This window comes from Juglans microcarpa x Juglans regia, chromosome 4D (assembly GCF_004785595.1).
Source record: "Juglans microcarpa x Juglans regia isolate MS1-56 chromosome 4D, Jm3101_v1.0, whole genome shotgun sequence".
Classification (NCBI taxonomy): domain Eukaryota; kingdom Viridiplantae; phylum Streptophyta; class Magnoliopsida; order Fagales; family Juglandaceae; genus Juglans; species Juglans microcarpa x Juglans regia.
The window spans coordinates 22141451-22163341 of NC_054600.1; the positions used below are offsets into that span (position 1 = coordinate 22141451).

General features: G+C 35.1%; 1 protein-coding gene across 1 annotated transcript; it reads right to left on the reverse strand.

Moving 5' to 3' along the window:
- Positions 1-605: 605 nt before the first annotated feature.
- LOC121259280 (sodium/hydrogen exchanger 2-like) lies at positions 606-12600 on the reverse strand. Its single transcript, XM_041160812.1, has 15 exons — positions 12264-12600; positions 11062-11268; positions 10794-10912; positions 10155-10252; positions 7956-8015; positions 7523-7569; positions 7228-7422; positions 5105-5151; positions 4242-4308; positions 4027-4127; positions 3820-3921; positions 3459-3597; positions 3321-3383; positions 2910-2993; positions 606-1113 (listed from the first exon to the last, which is right to left on the reverse strand). Exons 2-15 carry the CDS (start codon positions 11230-11232, stop codon positions 796-798), a joined length of 1611 nt encoding a protein of 536 aa, XP_041016746.1. The 5' UTR covers positions 11233-11268; positions 12264-12600; the 3' UTR covers positions 606-795.
- Between the last annotated feature and the right edge of the window lie 9291 nt (positions 12601-21891).

Sequence of the window (21891 nt, forward strand, 5' to 3'; positions counted from 1 at the left end):
TTGATGCATTACTTGTCTATGTGTTTCCATCATTACAACATCACCTCTCATATTTTAAAAATATTGCAACTCAAATTTCAAAAAAAGAAGGGATGATCAATTTGGGGACGCAAATAAATGAATATGGACAGTAGTGCCAGAACAAATTTAACGTAGTCTCTGTCGATGTTGTACTTGAAGTGGGACATAAATGTTTCAAATGTCTCATTTAAAACTTACTGTTGCTGTAATATATACTTAAAAAATATCTGTACGTATATACTTCTGATTAGGGTTTTGTTAATCGTTGTATTATTGTTGTAGATACTTTGCAGATAGTGTGTGTGATATATGTTGTAAACAGGGATAAAATTTTAAAAATATAAACATGACTCCCTGTTTATAGTTTAAAATTTGAATCATTACAAAAATTATCAACTGGTTAAACGTGCAGCGCACATTGCGATGTGCTTACTAGTATGTGTGTGTAGATAAACCTTGAGTGGGTAACATGCGAGTAATCAGAATTCATGGCCTAACTCACCTCATCGCACTAGACAGACATCATGTGGAGCAGAGGAGGAAGTGTCGGTTGGCTTTCCATTTCATCCAACAAACGAGTCCTCTAATAGTTTTTGAGTTCTTTTTATATAAGAAGTCGATGCATAATGTTCAAAGTGGAACTGTAAAGGATCCCATCACTTTCGATTTTACTTACATAAATGCCTCAACTAAATTCCCAGAAATATATTAACTCTATATACCAAGTATCTTCAAAATTCGAATATTTCCTATATTTATTTCTCCCATTTCTCATTACTGGACAACTAACTCTGGTGGTGAACCGGGGGCATAGGGAACAAAGCCCCTCCCACCAAACACGGGACGCATGACAGCATCATCAAATTTCCGCCAATAGTGATGTACGGTGTTAGTCGGGGTGGTCAACAGCATACGTAAACTAGGTACCTGAGGAATGTAGGTACCACCAATAGCGACCTCTGACTCTTGTCCAATGAGAAGTGGAAGATTTAGAGACTTCTGAGAAGAAAAATCAGATATAATCGTGCTTCCTGAGTGCTTCTGTAGTGGAAGCAAGAACCTTACAAGAGGCTTTGTCAGTAATCCACCCACCTGAAAATGACCATAAAATCGAATATGAGTTACATAACGAACATCATGAGACAGAGCTTGTCCAATTACAGTTAATCATCTTTCATCATTATCTTCTTGCCAACATCAAGATGACACACATAACTAATCGGGCCTGGAGTTATCCTTTATTATGTTCTTAGTAGAAGCAAGCCAAATTATAGTCAATTGACAGCCAACCCCCGAAAACAATAGTAGCTCATGAACAGCCAACCATCAAGTACCCCCTTGTGATCCAAATGCTTGGAGGTATGGTCGTAAGAGTTCCCTACTGTAAGAATGTTGAAAGCCAATGATGGGAATCAAATTATGTGAAGCTACAAAGATCCATAGAAGTGCCAATTTCACTGCACACAACCTCACTAGACAGGCCACAGCCAATGATGTTTTTTTTTTATTGGCACCGGATGTCCAGGAACAACGTCCCGACTAATCCCAGGGGTGCACAGGCCCTCGGCAAAGAGTTTCTCACAAGTACACCTCAGGTAATTCAAGGGAAAAATCTCCCAGTTTGATGGCTCTTAAAGATTGTTTACACTCAAAGGGATTTGAACCTTAAACTGAGGGAGAGTATACCCCCAAGCCCAAAGCCACAACCAATGATGTTGGTGGATGCATTCCCAATACAGATTATCCCACCTCATATTTATTTAACATCTCTCATTCAAATCTCCCTGAAATTAGTGACTTGCTTTCTTGCCCGTTAAAAAAAAAAAGAGTAAGAATCTTTATGGTCAATGGCAAGGGCTCTGTTCTATTCATATAGTCATACCAAAATGAGATTTGGATAGTGAGTTGAGATGAGATGATATTAAAAGTTGAATAAAATATTATTTTTAAATATTATTTTTGTTTTGAAATTTGAAAAAGTTGAATTGTTTATTATATTTTGTGTAGGAGTTCGGAAAAATTGTAATGATTAGATGAGATGGGATAAGATGAGTTGAGATACTCTCTGAATCCAAACAAGGCTAATTGGCCCCATTTGGATTCAGAGATGAGATGCGATAAGTTGAGATGATTTGTAAATAATAGTGAGATTATTGAGATGAGATGGTTTTTGAAAATTTTGTGTTTGAATTGAAGTGAGATGGGATAGTTTTAACTTTTTGGAGATGAGATAGATGTGGGTCCCACAAATTATTGCATAGTGTTTGTAATGATTTTATTTTACTTATTTATAAATATAAATAAGTAATAATAATTTATAAATTACCTACCCAATTTTTATTTTTTTTAATATATTTCATAATAATATTTTTAACCTTAGCCAGCTGCAAAAAGTAAAAAGTAAAAAGCAACTGTCAGGGAGGTATTTTGTCGTATACGAAACAGATGAGATGCACTTCAAACGTTTTTATCTATACCGTTTGGATTAGAGATGGTTTTACCGAGATAGTTGATCTCAACTCATCCCTGAATGCAAACGGGGGCTTAGTGACCACATTAACCTAGTGTTAAGAAGCAAAGGGAGGGAAGGGAAACCACAAGCATGATACTATATGTGGGTAGGTCTGAAATAGCATACGTGGAAATTAGGCAAATCACTGCCAGCAAAAATATTATTCAAGCAACAGACCCCTACAAGACCTCCTTCCTCATCCTCCTATTCATACGTCTATCACAATTTTAATGACCTTAACCTGGTAGTTGACGAAAGAATGGAAGTGGAAACCACACGTATAATTTAAAATACCTTATTCAGTTATGGCAAATAATCTTGTAAGAGAACACTCCAAAATCTAAAACTTCGACCTCACTAGAATCAGGTTTCTTACCACAGTAGTAAAGAGAACAACTGTGATGGTGCTGGTGATCATTATTGCATTCCCCAGCAATTGAGTATGCCCAGACCTAGCGAACTGCACACACATCATATTAAGACTTCATCACAGGTAATAACCACCACAAAAGAGCAATGTAATTTTATGACTACATATGGTAGTGACGGATACTCAACATTATCATTCACCCTCAAATGCAAAAACATTACACCAAGGAAAAATGCACCAAGAATCAAGGAAAACGCCATCCTCACCACCAGGACATACATAATTACGAGCAAGACAAGGTGGTGTGACTCATGTAGCCCATATAGACCCAGCATGAATACGGCTCCCAACTTAAATGTTGAGAGTGGAGCAGTAACAATGGTGATAAGTAGCAAAGTCAACTTGTCCCAATTTTACCTGATTATAAGCAAGTGCCACAGATACAGCACCTCGCATGAGTCCTGCCCACCAAATGGTCACCTGTTTGACTTATATTAATGAGTCATTAAGAATTACGGGAGATGAAAAGCTCAACACAAGATACCAAATATCTACCTGCTGCTTAAACCCAATTTTGTCATTCTGAGACTTCTTAGTTAGGTTGGATATAAAAGATAGGGGGAATATAAAAGCTGCCCGTCCAATCAGAACCAAGGCAAGCAATATTAGACTCACCCCAACCGATGTCCCAGGACTGTGAAAGCACAAATGTAGCTCAGATTACAAAAATGGCACACTCTTGCAACAAGCAACTTACATTGAAAATCATTGTGACAATGATAATATAACTTCAACCTTTCACAATCGTAAAAACAAGGGCAAGTGTAGGCAGGATGAGCATATCAATAATAACATATAAAGATAAACTGGGAAGATTAAGTTATTAGATTGTTCTTTTGGTGCTGGTAGACACTACCTCTTGCTTACTACTGTCCACTTTTCGATGTCCAAGGCGTCCATACCAACATATAGGAAGATGAAAATCTCTGAGACAAATGACAATGTTGCAAAAGCGTGCCTGCATAGAGGAAAAATAGGAAAGGGAAAACAGTTCATTCAACTGATGTAGGGAGGGGAAATTATTATGTGGAGGAAAGAGAGTCTGTTTCAATAGTTAACATACTTAGTTGTGACTCTTGAACATTCAGTCACATTATGCCATGTGTAGTGTGACATGACAATCCCGCAAAAGAACACAGTGAGAATACCACTTAGATAGAACAGCTGGAACACAAGTTTTAACATCAGCGTTAGAATGTTCAGTTGTGTGAAATCCAATTATTAAATCTGAAACAAAAGCAATCGGAAGTTTCAGCTCAACATGTTAGAAAATCTCACTTCAGCCATCATGTATGAAAGGTAAGCCATTAGAATCATAAGGGCAACTTCACGATCAGTAGAGTGCCTGGAAAAAATTTGACGATATAAATCATACTAAAAAACAAAAGACTAAGAGAATAGAAAACTGTATTGTTTTCTCTTTTTAGTAATCTTTCTCCATCATGTAAAGACTTAATACAACTTAAAAGAGTAAATTATTTTTTGCCCTTTTCGAGAAGATGATCATTTTAGTGGAATGCTCGTGACAAAAATACGATTCTAAAAGCTTTATAGGCTGAAACATAATGGGCAATACTAGATAATTGCTATACATATAAAACCTTCAACACAACCACAACTCGATTAGCTGCTTTAAAAAATTGTTGTTTAATTTTTTAATTGATCATAATAATCCATAGTTATAAACCAATTCCTTATTTGAATTGTATGTAGCCAAATATTAGCTCAGCATAATCTGAAACAAAAGGAAATTAAGAAGATTAAAATCCAAATTGAACAACACCTATCATATTTAGGTAAACTCTACATAACTTGTGATCCCCCATATGATAAGGATAAAGGTAAATAGTGTATGGGATCCCACGTTGCTTGGGAATGAGACTTTCTTACTCTTTACAAGGTTCCAATGGAATTTCACTTGTATCATTGACTAGTCCTTTTGGCGTATAAGTTATGTGGCTTGGGCCTTCCGTTGGGGCGTTACAAATGGTATCAAAGCAAAGTTTCTTCATCAAAGAATACCATAGAGCTTACATGTGAACTTTCGATACCATGATAAAAACAAACAGAAACCAAAAGAAAAGAAACTTGATCGACATAATTAAAAACAGACAAAAAGGCAATTATTAGCTTTTATCTACCTGCCAAAGTACAATTTCCTTATTATGTACGCACTAAGCAATCCAACCTGCAAGTAGAAGATACAAAATGTCAATAGATAGGATTATGCTATATGCATACATGCATACATGCATCTCATATGTCCTGCAAGCACCCCACCCCAAAACAACTGCATCCACAAATAAAACATTTCTTTTGTCCCAAATGATATTGTTGCCCAGGAAAGCCTAGGGCAAAAGCAATTGGATATTACTTATTTAAGATGCGATTTGGATAATGAGATGAGATGAAATTATATGAAAGTTGAAAGTTGAATAAAATATTATTAGAATATTATTTTTTAATGTTATTATTATTTTGAGATTTGAAAAAGTTGAATTTTTTATTATATTTTGTGTGAAAATTTGAAAAAGTTGTAATGATGAGATAAGATAAAATGAAATACTTTCACTATCCAAACAGGGCCTTAAATCTTCTAGGTGAGTAATGACATCGATTTAAGCCTCTTTTGGTTATACAAATGAAATAAGATGAAAGTTGAATAAAATATTGTTAAAATATTTTTTTTTTAATATTATTTTTGTTTTAGGATTTAAAAAAGTTGAATTATTTTTTATATTTTGTTTAGGAGTTTGGAAAAATTGTACTAATTTTCTTTTTTATAAGTAAGAATCTTTATTGAATCAAATGAAACTAGGGGAAGTCCATGTACACAGGAAGTATACAAAATGAGACACCTAATTACATTCTAGAAAGCTGAAAAGAAAACAAAAACTCATGAACATTCCCTCCCTTTAGTACAGTAGCAGAAAACACTGAAAAAGAGAAGACAAAGAAATTCCAGATTTTCCCCAACTGCTCACTCCTTGTTGTTAAAGCACCTGTCATTTCTTTCCATCCATAAACACCACATTAAGCACAAAGGTATCATCCTCCATGCCGCTACCAGTTGAGAGCTATTATGATACCTATTCTGACATGCTAGTAGATCCACCACACTCTTAAACATAACCCAACTCAGCCCAACTCTACTAAAGGGCTCGTCTGGTGAGTGAGATGAGATTAGAATTTTGTGAATAGTAGTAACATAGTTTGTGAACAGTAGTGAGATAGTTTGAGTTGAGTATTTTTTAGGTTTTGGGAATGGAGAGAGAAAAAGTTGAATAAAAAATATTATAAAATTAAAATATTATTAGAATATAGTTTTAAAATATTATTTTTGTTTGAGAATTTGAAAAAGTTGAATTGTTTTTTATTTTTTATTTAAAAGTTTGGAAAAGTTGTAATGATTAGTTTAAAAATATTTGTATTTAAATTATTTTTGAGAATGAGATGATATGAGAATTTTGGGATGAGATCTATTTCCAAACATCCCTAAGAATGCCAACCCATAACTCCCTAGCCACCTCAATCCCACAATGTAAAAGTAAATTATTAATTATTAGTCGATTTTCCATTCTTCTTACACATAAAGTACCACTCTATAACAATCATATCATGTTTCCTAAGATTATCAACATTCAAAATCTTCCCAAGTATAGCTGTCCATGTAAAAAAGGTAACTTTAGACGGCACAAAAACCCTCCAAATGCTCTTCCACGAAAAAGAGATATATTGTTTGACCGTCAAAATTGTAATGATTAGATGAAATGAGATGAGATGATTTGCGAAAACAAACCAGGCCTTAGGTTGTGTTTGGTTGTTGAACCAAACTCAACTCATCTCAAACTAATTATTTATGGGATCCACTACTTTTTCAACTTCCCATAAAAAAGGTTAATCTACTTCATACATTTCAACCTAAAAAGTTAAACCCATCTCAATGAGACCCACAAAACACTACTATTCACAACTCAACTCAACTCGATTCATCTCAACATCCAAACGTAGCCCTAACTAGCCCACATGCAGGATGTTAATAAAAATTTCTTCTCACCTTATTCACAAGAGGATACTTCTTGAATTTATTAAGTACTATTGTTAAGTTTAAGGGTCTCAAGAGCACGAAGAACACAATTCATAATTCATGAAATTGAAGCAATAAGGCAATGCAAATAACCAGAGAATGAGCACACAGTACATTTGAGTGCATGCACACAAACCCACAAATGCAGAGAGAGAGACGTAGGTTAGAAGGACTAACTCCTATCCCCAACACCGTGCTGGTGAAGAATAAATATAAGAAGTTGCCGATGAATTGCAAGGCAATGGTTGAGGTGATATGAGAAAGGTCAAATCTCTGGATTGCATTGAAAAGTACTACAGACGTGGCATCATTAACTACACCTTCTCCGAAGACTAGACTATACAGTAAAGGTGTCTCTTCCTGATTAAGAACCTGTCACATTAGATGGACATTTAGAAAAGAATTTGTTTCCTAGTCTTCCACAAATTTTTAACTATTGTTCGCAACTACTGCCTTCACAATATACTTTTACCTGTAATGTGCAAACAGAATCTGTAGCTGAAAGGATAGCTCCAAGTGCTACAAATAATGAAGTCAAATAATAATCATGGAAGAGTCAAGAGAATAAAACAATATAATAGATACCACGTTTTAACCTTAAGTAAAGATATAGCTTGCAGTGAGGCAGATACTTTTTTGCAGACAATCATAGGTATAGTATTGGGAACAGTGAGTGTCAGACACAGAGCCACAGAGAGAGAGAGAGAGCCATGAACTTAAAGAGTCAAGCTTTCAAGGGGGTTCAACAAAATATTTGCATGCAGGTCAGTATTCCAACCCAAAACATAAAGCAATGAGGTGTGCGGAGTCTTTTGCTGCCCCACCTTTAAAATTGTAATCAAAAGATCCCATACCAATAGAAAATGTGAAAGTTTAAATCAACATAACAAAGTGATAGAGATTACCAAGATAATCTCCAATCTCCAGGAAACCAATATCCAATTTTTTGAATAGTTGTAGTGAACCTGGATCAAGATTTCAAAAGCCAAGAACGTCAAAAAACATAGTTCTGAATAGGTACCAATAGGACCAAATATAAAATTACAAACCAGAACCAGAACCAGAACCAGAACCAGTTCCTTTTTCTTTTTCTTGACTAACTAGAATTATTTACTTTTCATTTTTGGTGGTAGCTTCTCTCTTTCCATCCCAAGAATGGCGTGAATACTAACACTGTGATGATAAATGTGAACATGACATTGATATCCATCAAAAACATTCATGCACAAGTCCTACCCAGTATCATTTAAGTAGTCAACTTGAAAAAACATAATTTTGCTGACAGCTCCAAAGCATTGCATGTATGTCTTGGGAGTAAATATCACAAACCTTTTTTTTTATAAGTAGTAAATATCACAAACCTTTGCGGATAACGTGCACAATACAGTTTTTCCCAAAAGAGGTTTATAACATATCAAATATCTTGAGTTTCGGAGCCTTTTACATACAACCTTGTAAAAAACAATTTTGTTGTTGATAAAGTGCAACCTCATAACTAGACAGAATAACATTACAGCTGTTTTCTTAAAATAAAATCCAGCATCCAGCAGAGAATGTAACCCTATTACTTTCTAACAAAGAATATAAAGCTACCTATTGCGTCATGACCCAGAGGATTATGCATTACGATTAAATCGAATGCTTGAAACTGTTAGCACCGGAACCATTCCCATCGAATATTGTGTCCTAATGTTCAGATTCATAAGTTACTTATAAAAAAACACTTCCGATTCATAAGTTTTTTAAATCATAATGACCACTAGAAAAGATCCACTACCCATCTAGGCATGACCCCAACTCAATCCAAGTAGGCTAAAACAAGTATGCCAAAGGTAGCTACTTCAAAATGTAGTAACAACTGATCCACAATTTTCTCATCCCTCTTACACATGCAGCATTAAATAATAATTACAATATGTCACCTCCTAAGTTATCCAGTGTGAGTTTTCCCTAAAGCCACCACCCAAGCAAAGACAGCTGCTCTCAGTGGGGTTTTACTCTTCAAATGCTCTCCCATGGGAAATGCAACCGTTTGTGGGAATATAACACATGATAAAATGATTTATGTTCAAACACACCTGTCAGATGGGACCTACAACAGCTTTTATTCTCTCCCATATCTCACACTAGCTGGGTAAAACTGGGTAAAGAACGACACCGAAAAATTCATCTCCCAACCATGTGTTGCACTGAAAAATCCAACTCCCCAATAACTTTAACCATCTCAGAACTGCAAATTATCAACTACTGAAACATCTTTCACCCATGCAAAGAGACATGAAGAAGATAATCCTCTGTTTCACAACAGACTTAACATTATATAAGAGTGGTTTTCTATATATCAGGTACTTTCTAATGCTTCTATTGTAATATCAATTGCATAAAGAAATCTAGCAACAAGTTGTCTCTGATGTAGAACAGATTACAAAAAGATATATTGAGGAAATTGAAAGAAATAAAGTTCAGAGGGATTCGTGCTGGAGCTAGGTTGATGTTAGGGTCGACCACCCTTCAGCTGGATTGATGCCAATATCAGTCATACTTCAGCTGGGTTTATGCAAATATCAGCAACCCTTCAACCATAGGTACATTAGTATAGAGGTTGACCACCACATTGACTACCATTCGACTGAACATAATTATAATTATATTATGTTTTGACGAGAGCCTGCATCCTACTGTTGAATACAAAACATGGTTTTCTTCATTGTGTTCTTTCTCTCCTTGTAGGGTGAAAGATCCCAAGAAAGGACATGTTCTTTTCTTGAACCAACTTCCACTTTATCAGTCTCCCTCATGTAATCTTTCTTTTTTATTTTATAATAACAGAAATATCTATACAATTAATGCAGTAACATATCACAGGGTGCTATAGTCAATTTAAAAAAATAGCAGGCGGATCCTCATGCTAGTGTGCATAAACACTCTTTTAGTCAGTAAAATGCATGTATGTAAAACCCATATACCTATGTGTGCCTACATGCATATACTTGCACAAGAAGCAAAAGATCAGTCAGTTGTATAGCAATAAGCAATGCAACATCGTGTATTTAAGACTGCACGGTTACCATATTTAACTGATGTAAATTTAATTCTGAACATACCTAGCGTTATGATGAAGAAGGATATTAAAGTACCAACAGCACCAAACAAAATGATTGTAGAAAAATTTTGGAAAAAATGCTTCTTTTTCATCTGAAAACTGAACAGAAAAAACATCTGATCAGAAACTAAGCATCAAAAAATTATTTTAACATACTAAAGAACGTTCTTTAAGACAGGAATTGAAAATATAATATGCCAACCCAACCACAATCCTCTCACATCAATAAAAATTGACAATAATAAACACAGCACAGCAAAAGAGAACGGGCCTATCCAAAAACAGAAAGGAGAATATCAGCAGTCAGTTCAAGACGAAAGAAGCTAAGCTTTATGCTATCCCTGATTACAAACCGTGGTCCACAAGAACAGAGACAATTGAAGAAAAAAATTAAAACAAATGCAAAGATGCTACTAGACTTCACATAAAAAGCAGATAAACAAAGAAATGAACCACTATTTCTAGTATCAAGAAAATGCGAGACAAGACTTGGATATAATACACTTAAATCTTCGAGCATATATTTCAGACCTAATGGAAATCATGAGCAATGCACTGAAGTAGCAACATTGAGATGTAATGAATAAAGCAAAAGGCATTAACTAAAAAGGTGAAGGTCGTAACGAAGAACAAAACTTACCCAGCATTAAATATAATAGGTGGAAGAAGATAAATAAAGAACAGTCCTTCATTAAATACTAAGACGTGAGAGCTTTTCCCCTGAGTACTTAGTAGAATTACAACTCCACAACAAAGGCCCTGCAACCAACCCCGAAAAGAAAATTAAAATAAAAAAGGACTGAGTTCCATAATGCTGCATAAAGTAGGGATGATTTAAGAAAATATATCCAACCATAATTAAAAGTATAAGGCATATGCCTAATACCATATAAGGTAGAGAAACTCACAATCAGAAGGGCAGAAACTGATTCAGTCAGCCACCGACTCTTCTCTAGAAGATGCCCAATTATAATACAAGCACTAAGAAGCAATACAAATAAAGTTATAGCATCAACCGAGACTTCATCAGGTCCGGTCATTCCCAACCTCATCATAACAGACCCCAAAGTGAAACCCATGAAGCCACCTCAATCTCAAACGGGTCCAAGAAATCACTGTTCATTGACACAAAGATTTAAATGAATGTATATTAAAAGTGCACTGACATTTTTCTGCAACAAGTTAACAACAATTTCTTGTAAATATAAGATTATTCAAATCTTTGTAAGCTCTGCATCCAAGTTTTACTTTCAGGACAAAAACTTCAGATCACGGAATTAAAACAATGAAATTAAGGATGGATATCAAACTTACTTTAAAAAAAAAAAAAAAAAAAAAAAGGATGGACATTAAAGAAAGTTTATCAAATTTTGTCTATTTACTAGATATTAGAAAGATAGGATTAAACAACCAAACAGAGTCCTCTAATTAAACATTCGAAGAGGGAGGGAAAAAACTTGCTTGAAACGTTAAAAACATCCGCTAAATCTTGGTTATCTTCAAGTGTACCGAAATATAGAATTTTTCAATTTAAAAAGAAACGAAAAGGATTTTAAAAACTGCGGTTAACAGAATACATACCAACAATATTCAGCCTAAAACGAAGTTTGATTATTCGATTGGGAGTAGAACAAAGAAGCGCCGACCAGAAATCGTAAGCCTCGAATTCTTTTACCTTTTTACAAATTTCATCGAGTTTCTCAGCAACCAAACAAAAAAAAAAGGTACACAAGAAGTTCCACGTCACTGAAAACAAGACCACTAGTCAAAGCCAATTTATTCCTTCCATTACCTTTTACGCTAATCAATTTCAGTTTGAAGAAACAAAAACAACAAAACAATAGAAAGCTTAACGCATACGATATCGCTTTCGTTCCTTTTCCTCCATTTTCTCAGCAACCAGTGAAATCAAAACCTAAAGCAAAATAATAATAATAATAATAACATAGCCGCTAACAAATTTAGCTCTTCCACATTTAAGAAGCCGAAGATAAATTTAAGAAAAAAAAAACATAAAAAGCGTAATAGCTAAGTTTTCATTTTCCATCCCTCCATTTCATCAGAAAGCAACCAATCTCAAACAAAAACTAGAGCTCATAGACTCGTTTACCTGGAACTCCCTTCGTATCGTAATTTCTAGACAGTTGATCGTCTCTAAGCGCTTGGACAAGAAGACTTGACGCAGAGATAGAGTACAACGGAGGGAGTCAGAGAGTTTGAAGTTGGGGACAATTGGAATACCGAGAGAGGGAGAGTATAACGGAGGGAGTCAGAGAGTTTAGAGTTTGAAGTTGGGGACAATTGGAATACCGAGAGAGGGAGAGTATAACGGAGGGAGTCAGAGAGTTTAGAGTTTGAAGTTGGGGACAATTGGAATACCAAGAGAGGGAGAGTATAACGGAGGGAGTCAGAGAGTTTGAAGTAGGGGACAATTGGAAGACCGGGAAAGGACGGTGCGGGAAGGAGTTTTATACAGTGCGGTCAAGAAGGAAAAATTGGGAAATCTGAGCCGTTGGATCAATTGACGTGGATGTATGAGAGTGAAAAGAATTTAAATTCTTCTATTGCTTTCCCAATAGGAAACAAATTTCCTCCTGAGTTTGAACGGTCACAATTGCATGAGTCGGTTGTGTCCTTTTCAGTTTTCACCGTTTGTTCGTCCTTTGGAACATCAAATTTTAGAAAACAAATAATCTCTTTTTTTTTTTTTCACTTTATCTAAATTTTCCAATATAAGATATTGGATGTGGTAGAAGATTTTAAGAAAGTTTGAAAATATTTTTTTAGATAATTATTTATTAGATTTTAATGAAGGAAAGATAAAAGTTTGAATATTTTTTAAATAATGTTTATATTAGGATTTTTGAAAGTTGATGAGTATAACTTAAATGATATTTTATTATGAGTAATATTAAATACAATCTTAAGGTATACAAGTCTCGAACACTTCCTCTGAAAAATAGTAAGATTCATAATTAAAAAAATAATTATTTTATATCGGTCAAAGATTTACCCATTTGTTTTTCAAAAATAGTAAGTGAGATTTGCACACTTTAAAATTACAAGTCTCATATAAGCATTTTATAAAAAAATTGGTCACACTAATAAACAATAAAGTTTTTTACTATTTTGATTTTTGTGTTATGATAATATTTAATGAGAAGTCGGAAAGTTGAAATAACATAATTTTTAAAAAGTTTAAAAGATATTTGATTAGAGATTATCAAAATATAAGTTTTGAAATATTTCGAAAAAATTTGTTGAGAAGTTGGATCCAAGATAGGAGTTTGGGTCTCTTCCAAGTAAGTATTAAGCACTATCAAGTGTTGTGATAATGGCAACAAATAAAAAAAAAAACACCTTAAATACAATATAAGATGGGAATTCTCCCATCATATGATAAATAAGACCCGAAAATCTTATGCATATATGTAGGTAACTACTCAAGCAGATAAAATCTCTTCTTTTTTTTCAAATTTTTTGCAGAATAAATTGTGGACATTAAATTATCCTTTACTAACTTTTACATGAATAATTCATAATTTGATTTGAAAATAAATTTTAAAATTTTAATATTACAAATTAAATTATACAATATAAATAGTATATAATGTAAAAACCTTCGAATATCTCGATCGTAACTTTGGTTTATGGGACTGCTGTATCATTCTTTTGTATAAAAAAGTTGTATTGTCTAACATAATAATGACACATCCAAAGGTTAAGAGTGCGTTTGGATGTTGAAGTGAGTTGAGTTGATAAAATATTATTTGAATATTATTTTTTAATATTATTATTATTTTGAAATTTGAAAAAATTGAATTATTTATTATATTTTGTATTAAAATTTGAAAAAAATTGTAATGATGAGTTAAGATGAGTTGAGTTTGGTTTAGAAACCAAACGCACCCTTAAGTGTTATGGTAGACTTAGGATGCATCGGTCAATAACATATCGACGACTCTTTTACGATTATTTTACAAGTCATATATCTATAATTTTTTTGCAGTTGATTTCATAGTTAATTAATGTAATCGTGTCACTTCATTAAAATTAATTTCAAATTTATATAACTACCCTCCATTTGAAATACAGTTATAAAATTAGAAATTTATATTTGCAAGTAACGGTAAAGAACACATATTTTTGCATAATGGGTAATATATGATTTGATTTACTGAAAAAATTGTAAATTTTGAATCCTGTAAATAAAATGTTGTTACGTAAACAGTGTGAATGAAGCGTCGTCTTTCTTGATGTGCAAATAGAACGACTCTTATAACACAATTAAAAAAAGAAAAAAGAAATTGGCAATGGATTAAGACATATAAAGACCCAAACTAGAAGCAACACTACAGAAAAAATAACAACTTCCCTAAAGGAAGAATTTGGGGTAGAACCCTTTTGCTGCATTCAAGGGAGACCGATCGCTCCTAGAAAAAGGGTATAGAAACAATGTTGGCTCTAGTCAAGGTGTCAACAAAATGCAAAGCTTTTACCATTCGCTGGGCTTCCTTTTCATGAGCCCTAAGTTGTTGGATCCATACCCTCGACAACTTGGATTGGAGGTAGAAATTAATGCGTCTGAAAGGCCGACACCCAATTGCATGCTTCAAGAAACGAGTGTAATCAATCCCCACCCATATGAGGGAAATAAGCATTTTTTATTTGAGGGAAAAAAAAATGCATTACTTAATGGCCCAATTGGTCTAATTGCCTATTCTGATAAACATGATTCATTGACACAAAGCAATCTCTCATGTGATATGACCATGCTCTTCGACCAACCATGTTAATGCTTGATGACTATTTTGAAATCGAAGGAATCAAGTGTCATGATATTAGCTGCATTGGAAAAATTATCACCCGTCCCAGCATGGGACCTCAAGCGAAGGCTCGCACCCCAGCATCTGATGATCGGAGGAGTGAAGTGTTTTGCTGAGTACTATATAAAACAATTCTATTCTTTTTTGTTGAACCTTGTTCCTCTATTCTCTTTTTCTCTCTCTCTCTCTCTCTCTCCATCCACCGTTCTCTCTTGTCTCCTCTTCTCTTTTTCTTCTTTGGCATCCTCTCCTCTCGTCCACTTTTTCTCCTAGAAGCTTGTGTAGGACATCCATGGGCCATGGCGTGTTGATGGAAGTCTCACTCTCACTCAAGTGTTCGTGGCTTGTTGGGCGATTGAATATAAGGTTATCTTAAGGCAACACCAAGATCCAATTGGTATGATGGTGAAAATTAAGACTAACTCAGGCTAGCACTCAATTTTCAAAAATTAGAGTGACAAAGCATAAGTTTCACTTTTATTGAAAATAACGTAATAATCAATTACAATGCAAAATCAAAATAAATAGTATTAGGGTTTGGCTAGCCCTCCCTTTATCATTCCCTCCAATGATTTTTTTTGAAATCATAATCCCAAAACAAATCAATGTCCTAAATTTAAGGAAACAATCTTATCAAATGCCTAAAATAAAGGAAACAAACTCAAACAAATTAACAAATAGATGATCTCCCTAATTTGAAGGAGATATTTGGCTAACCCTCTAGCAACCCTCCCAATCCTCTAAAATCAAGGGGTTTGCCTCCTCCCCTAAGTTCAATGGATTTGCCAACCAACCCCTAAAATCAAGGAATTGATTAATAACTTGATCCCCCTCTAGTTGACCTTGTCTTGAGCGTCTAAGGACCCATCACCTGAGCCATGCATGCACCCTCCTAGCCTCGGCACGCCTAGCCCTCCTAGTGGCATTATGAATGGCCCTTCTTGGATCTCCATCAATCCTCCCCCCTTCAAGACCGACCTTGTCCTCAAGGTTCAAATATGGAAATTGATCCTTGAGAACCCAAACACTCTCCCATGTAGAATCTTCGGTTGGGAGCCCCTTCCATTGAACGAAGGCTTTAGTTGCCACTTGGCCACTCTTCCTCACATACTCCCTCAAGTCATTAGGAACCTCAACCCCTAACTTCCTCTCCATGCCCCCATCTTTCACTTCATGTCCCTCACTCAAGCCCCTCGGTTGGGAGGCCAATGTAATAGCAAAACATTGCCCTTTGTCTCAATTGCTTCTCCATCTCATCTTACTTCCTCTTCTTCCATTCATCTTGATGGTCACCCATTTGTCCCCTATCATAAACTCCATAGTCATTTTTCTATGATCCGAGACTATCTTTCCTAGCTCCTCGAGCCATTGCACACCCAACACAACATCCAACCCCACAATAGGCAAAGAATATAAATTCACTACAATTTTAAGACCTTGTGCTTTCAAACATACTTTTCTAAATATTTCTTTACACCTCATATTCTCCCTGCTAGATACCTTGACCTTGAATTGAGTGATAGAAGTCATAGGCAACCCCAAGCTCTCGGCCACTTTAGAGTTGATGAAGTTTAGGGATGAGCCATTATTAACAAGAACCGTTACCTCTATCTTGCCAATATTAGCTTGTCTTTTCATCGTTCTAGGCCCCACAACACCCATCAATGCATGGATAGAAATTTGATGATCTCCCATCACGGCTTCATCTTGTTCTTGCTCTTCTCGCCCTTGTTCTTCCTCCCTTATGTCTTCCTCTTCTTCCGACTCTATCTCTATGAGAAAATTTGCTTGGCTTTGCATCTGTGGCCCATTGTGATCCTCTCATTGCAACTGAAACAAAGCCTCTTTTCTCTTCATCATTTCATCTCTTCTCAAGGTAACCTCTTCACTTCCACGGATAATGGTTTGGTTCCACTTGATGCACCTCCATTAGGACCTCTCGGTGAGAAGTCATTTGCTAAAAGTTTGGTTTGCATCAAATTTGGAAACCATTGGGGGTGGTTTCCTCACCTCCAAGCAACTATTCTTCCTCAAATCTTAGAGTTGATCTTCCTTAATCCGTGCAACTTCCAAGGCTTGCATCAAGGTCTTCGGCTTCTTAAGTTTTACTTCCACCGCCAACTCACTTTTCAAGCCACCCAAAAAGGTCTCAGTGAGGGCCTTCTCCGACCACCCATGTGCTCTAGTGGACAAGTATTTGAATTCCTTTTGATAATCTCTTAAAAATCTGGTTTGCTTGATCCTTGAGGGAGTCTCATGGTAGTCCATATACTTAGTTGGCCCGAACCTCCTCAAAAGTTCATCGACAAACTTCCTCCATTTCAACTCCCTCCTTCGAGCCCCATAGGTTTTCCTCATCCATTGCCACCATTGGTTGGCCTCCCCCTCAAGCAAGTAGGCGGCATAGGACACTTTAGCATGGCTCTCCATGTGATTGTGTTTGAAGTATCGCTCGGCTCTACTAACCCAAGTGCTCGGGTCATTACTATTGAACTTGGGAAAGTCCATTTTTGGTTTGAGAACTTCCCCCTGCGTGCACCTCTCCTCTCACCTCAGTTCCCTTTCACTTTCCCCTATTGATTTCTCATTAGTGCTTAAGGAATCTAAAGTGGATGAATCCGAGTCCTTTACCCTCTCCCGGTGTTGGCTTCTCCTACACCCCATGGAGCCCTCAAGACTATGATGTCTCTCGGCTTTTCTCCTATGACGCCTCCCATCTCCCTTCATCATTTGATCCACCAATTGGTGGAGCACTTTCTCTAACCTTCCAAGCCTTTCATTGGTAGCGGTTTGTTGTGCCTCCAAAGTGGCTTCAAGTTTCTCAATCTGCTTCGTATGAGTTGGTTGTCAATCGGCCATGGCTTCCTCTTCTTAGGTTGGACATTCTCAATGAAAGCACCAATGATGGAAGCTTCACTCTCACTCAAGTGTTTGTGGTGTGTTGGGTAATTGAATCTAGGGTTACCTCAAGGTAACAACAAGATCCAATTGGTATAATGGTGAAAATTAAGACTAACTCGGGCTAGCACTCAATTCTCGAAAATTAGGGTGACAAAGAATAAGCTTCACTTTTATTGAAAATAGCATAATAATCAATTATAATGCAAAACCAAAATAAATAGTACTAGGGTTCGGCTAGCTCTCCCCCAATTATTCCCTCTAACGACTTCTTTTGAAATCATAATCCCAAAACAAATTAAACTCCTAAATTTAAGGAAACAATCTTTTCAAATGTCTAAAATAAAGGAAACAAATTCAAACAAATTAACAAATAGATGATCTCTCTAATTTGAAGGAGATATTTGGCCAACCCTCTAGCAACCTTCTCAATCCCTAAAATCAAGGGGTTTGCCTCATCTCCTAAGTTCAAGGGATTTGCCAACTAATCCATAAAATCAAGGAATTGGCTAATAACTTGATCTTCCTCTAGTTGACATTGTCTTGGGCACCCGTGGACCAGCACTCGAGCCATGCATGCACTCCAATGCCACCCTCCTAGCCTCGGCACGCCTAGCCCTCCTAGTGGCATTACGAATGACCCTTTTTGAATCTCCATCACATGGTTGTGGGTCTGAGGCCACGAAAATCGTGGGTTTGCAGAGAGACCCCATGATCATTCGCGGGGGTGGTCTTGCTGGAGCTGAAAGTTGCAATTTTGTTAAGATGATTTTTTTTTTTTCGATTTGTGTTTATAATCTCGTGGGTTTGTCATTGGATGATAGATATATGGAATTGTTGTTATTTTTCGGTTGGTTTTGAATTTTTCTTCTATTGTTTTCCAATTGTTTTTCATTGTGGATGGGTGGGATGGGATGAACAACCATTGGGGCCAATCCGCCTTCCGGCATGCGGATGGGGGCACGCTCAAGGGTGGGGTGCTGGGGTTTAGGGCCCAAATTGTCCCACTCCCTCGCCCCGGCTGATTGGTGCAAAACTGCAAGTGCACAGTATCATAGTTTTATAGTAAAGTGATGAGATGAGTATTGTCCTCAAGGATTGGTAACTTACTTTTGACAAAAACCGAAATTATATTAATCTCGATTTTATTTAGAAAAGTCACTAAGAGTTTTGTAATTGCAATTTAAAATAAAATTAATTCAAAGAGAATACTCAAAGGAAAAGAAAGATATTGTTCAAAGATCAAATCAATGAGAAAGAAAACTTCTAGAAATCGATTTCACCTAATTCTTCACTATGCTTTACTCATCTAACTAATTGAATTTAATTCTCTCTGTTTGTTAGCAAATCTCCACAAACATCCAAAAGCCCCTTTCAACAATCTATTGAAAATTATTCTTGTTCATCATTTTATACAAAAGTATGCAAATTAATAAAGCAAGAAATCAATAAGATCAATGATTTTAATACTACATAGGTTCATACAAGTCTTTCGATCTCTATATTTACCTATGCCGAAATATCTAAAATCTATCTTATAATTCTCTCTTTCGACAGCAAATCACAAGATTAAAATTATCTAATTAATGGCCAGTTAATTAGAAGTCATAAGCTCAGAATAAATCAGACAAATATAGAAGATAATTACTTCAAATTAACATAGAAAAAAAGTATAGTTCAGAATTAGATTACATCGTTTTCTTAGAATAAAAAAAGTTTAATTCATACTAAAAATTAAATTTAACATAAATAAATTCACTATAATTTTTATAAGAAAAATAAAAATAAATAAACACTGAAAATACTCCAGGCACTCCAAGCCTTCGTAAGTTGCAGCGTCCAAGACTTGCCAAAAGCCCAAAATCGTCGCAGCGTCCGGAGTTAAGAAAAAAGAACGCACAAAAAAAACAAAAAGTTGTTCCTCTCCCGTGCGTGTAGTAGCCAGAACCCAACTTGAATTTTTTTTTAACCCGTCCAATCCGTTTCGTGCTAGCCATTTTGAATAGAGTCCAGCTCGAGCTTGCTTCCTTCACCGTATTGCATGCCAAGTCAAACTACAGCTCTGCATCTCATTTTCAATTCAAAACTAAAAGCGCCCCACGCCTGAAACTCTCATAAAACCAAACCGCCAAAGTCATTTTCTACCCCCCTTCTTTTCGTCATTAGAAATCCACATAAAGACAAAACTTCATGCATGTCCATTATACTCCAAAAGCTCCCACTGTCTTGCTTCCTTTTGCCAAATCAAACCTCATTAGTGCGTAAAGGTTCCTCTACGTAAAACTCTCTCTTGACTTTGATTTTTTGAAGCGCCTAATTCTTCGTTAAATGAGAGAGAGTCACCGACTCACCAGACAATAGGCTGCCAAAATTAGAATCTTTATTTTTTTTAAAATTTAAAATAAAATTTAATAACGACAATAAAACTTAAAATCAATAAAAATAAATAAAATTAGACTAAAATTTAAAATTAAAAAATAATAAAATATACTAAATTATACAAATCCTCACCGGCCTATACAGTGGGTTTGGGGCACAATACTTACTGTGAGATCCATTGTATTTAAAAATGATTAAATTTTATGTAAACTGATGTGATAGACTTTCATATCAACAATATGGTTGATCTATCACTAAATAAGTTTACAAATAGATTTATTCTTCAATGAATTGGAAACTCCTTGGCACCTAGATATGAAAATAAATTGCAAGAATTTTCATAATGATAACTACTCAAGCAGAATCCAGAATAACTTATAAATAAAAAAGAATTCTTTGAAAAAAAATACAGACAAGCTTAGACCACGTCACATGAGACTTGCTGCATTAACTAATTTTTATATATTTTTATTTATTGAATTAATCAATTGTGACGCGAGATACAAGTATTGTTGATCCTTGTAGTATTTTATTCGCATACGATAAAAAAAAGGTTGTTGATGCTGCAAAAATATAGAAGGAAATAAAAGGCAAATTGTATTTCACTACATAAAACTTTACAATGCAGCAGAGCTGCTTAAATATATATGTTTCCATAATTGTAGGGATTGAGACATAGGAAGAAATAATGAGATTACAAGATTACATTTAATTAGAATAAATCTGTACAAGGAAACTAAATAGAGAATAAATCTAAACAAAGAAACTAGTGTCAACTGTTTTGCTGTCTTGGGCATGGTCTGCATGCGAGCCATCTCCATTGAGACTGAATTGATGGCTAAGATCATGCCTTTATATTTGACAATTGAGCCTTGATCTTGGTCAGCAGAGTCTGCTATGCTTGATTTGCTAACAGATGCATCCAATGCCATTCTTATACTTGGAAACTTTCTTGTTGTTCTCATCATGAATGCTAAGATATTATCTAACCCATTTTAATAATACAAATCTTTAAATCATCTTGAGAATTGGGTGGTGTCAAAAATTCAACGTTACACTAGGGTTGGAGTTTGTTAGCGATGATATCAAAATAAGAACTTTGATTTGATTTGATATTATTATAATCAAATGATTTGATTCTTATAGTTATCTCATCAAGATATTTGATTTTTATACTAACCCAATTAAACAGTTTGGTTTTCATAATTGTTGAGAATATTTATCTTATCTCGTCAACTAAAAAGATGTAAATTTCAAAATCTCTCTTTTATGGTTGCATTCTTCTCATTTTTCTTGTCTCTATTATATTATAATACTATTATATATATTTACAATTTTACATATAAAATTTATTTTATTAATTTTTTTTAAAAATTTAAAATTTATAATTTTTAGTATATCAATAACTGACATATTAGACAAAATTATTGTAGCTCGTTTTGTTTAGTTTTGGGTTCAAATCCAATGAATGGAACAAGTTTTCTATTCAAAATAAAAATAATTAAAGCATGAGATGCCACGAGCAACATCTTTAAATATATAATCAGCCATCGGATTTTTTTTTTCCGATTTATTTGATGTGGAAACACATCCAAATTAAACGTGCAAGCAGCATCTTATAGCACAAATTCGAAA

Coding starts and splice junctions, on each gene's coding strand:
- LOC121259280 (XM_041160812.1), bottom strand. CDS start 11,232: ATGGGTTTCACTTTGGGGTCTGTTATGATGAGGTTGGGAATGACCGGA. Junction 7,570..7,955: donor GGAGATTGGAGATTATCTTG/GTAATCTCTATC, acceptor CATTATTTGTAG/CACTTGGAGCTATCCTTTCA. Junction 3,384..3,458: donor AAATTGGGTTTAAGCAGCAG/GTAGATATTTGG, acceptor TAAGTCAAACAG/GTGACCATTTGGTGGGCAGG.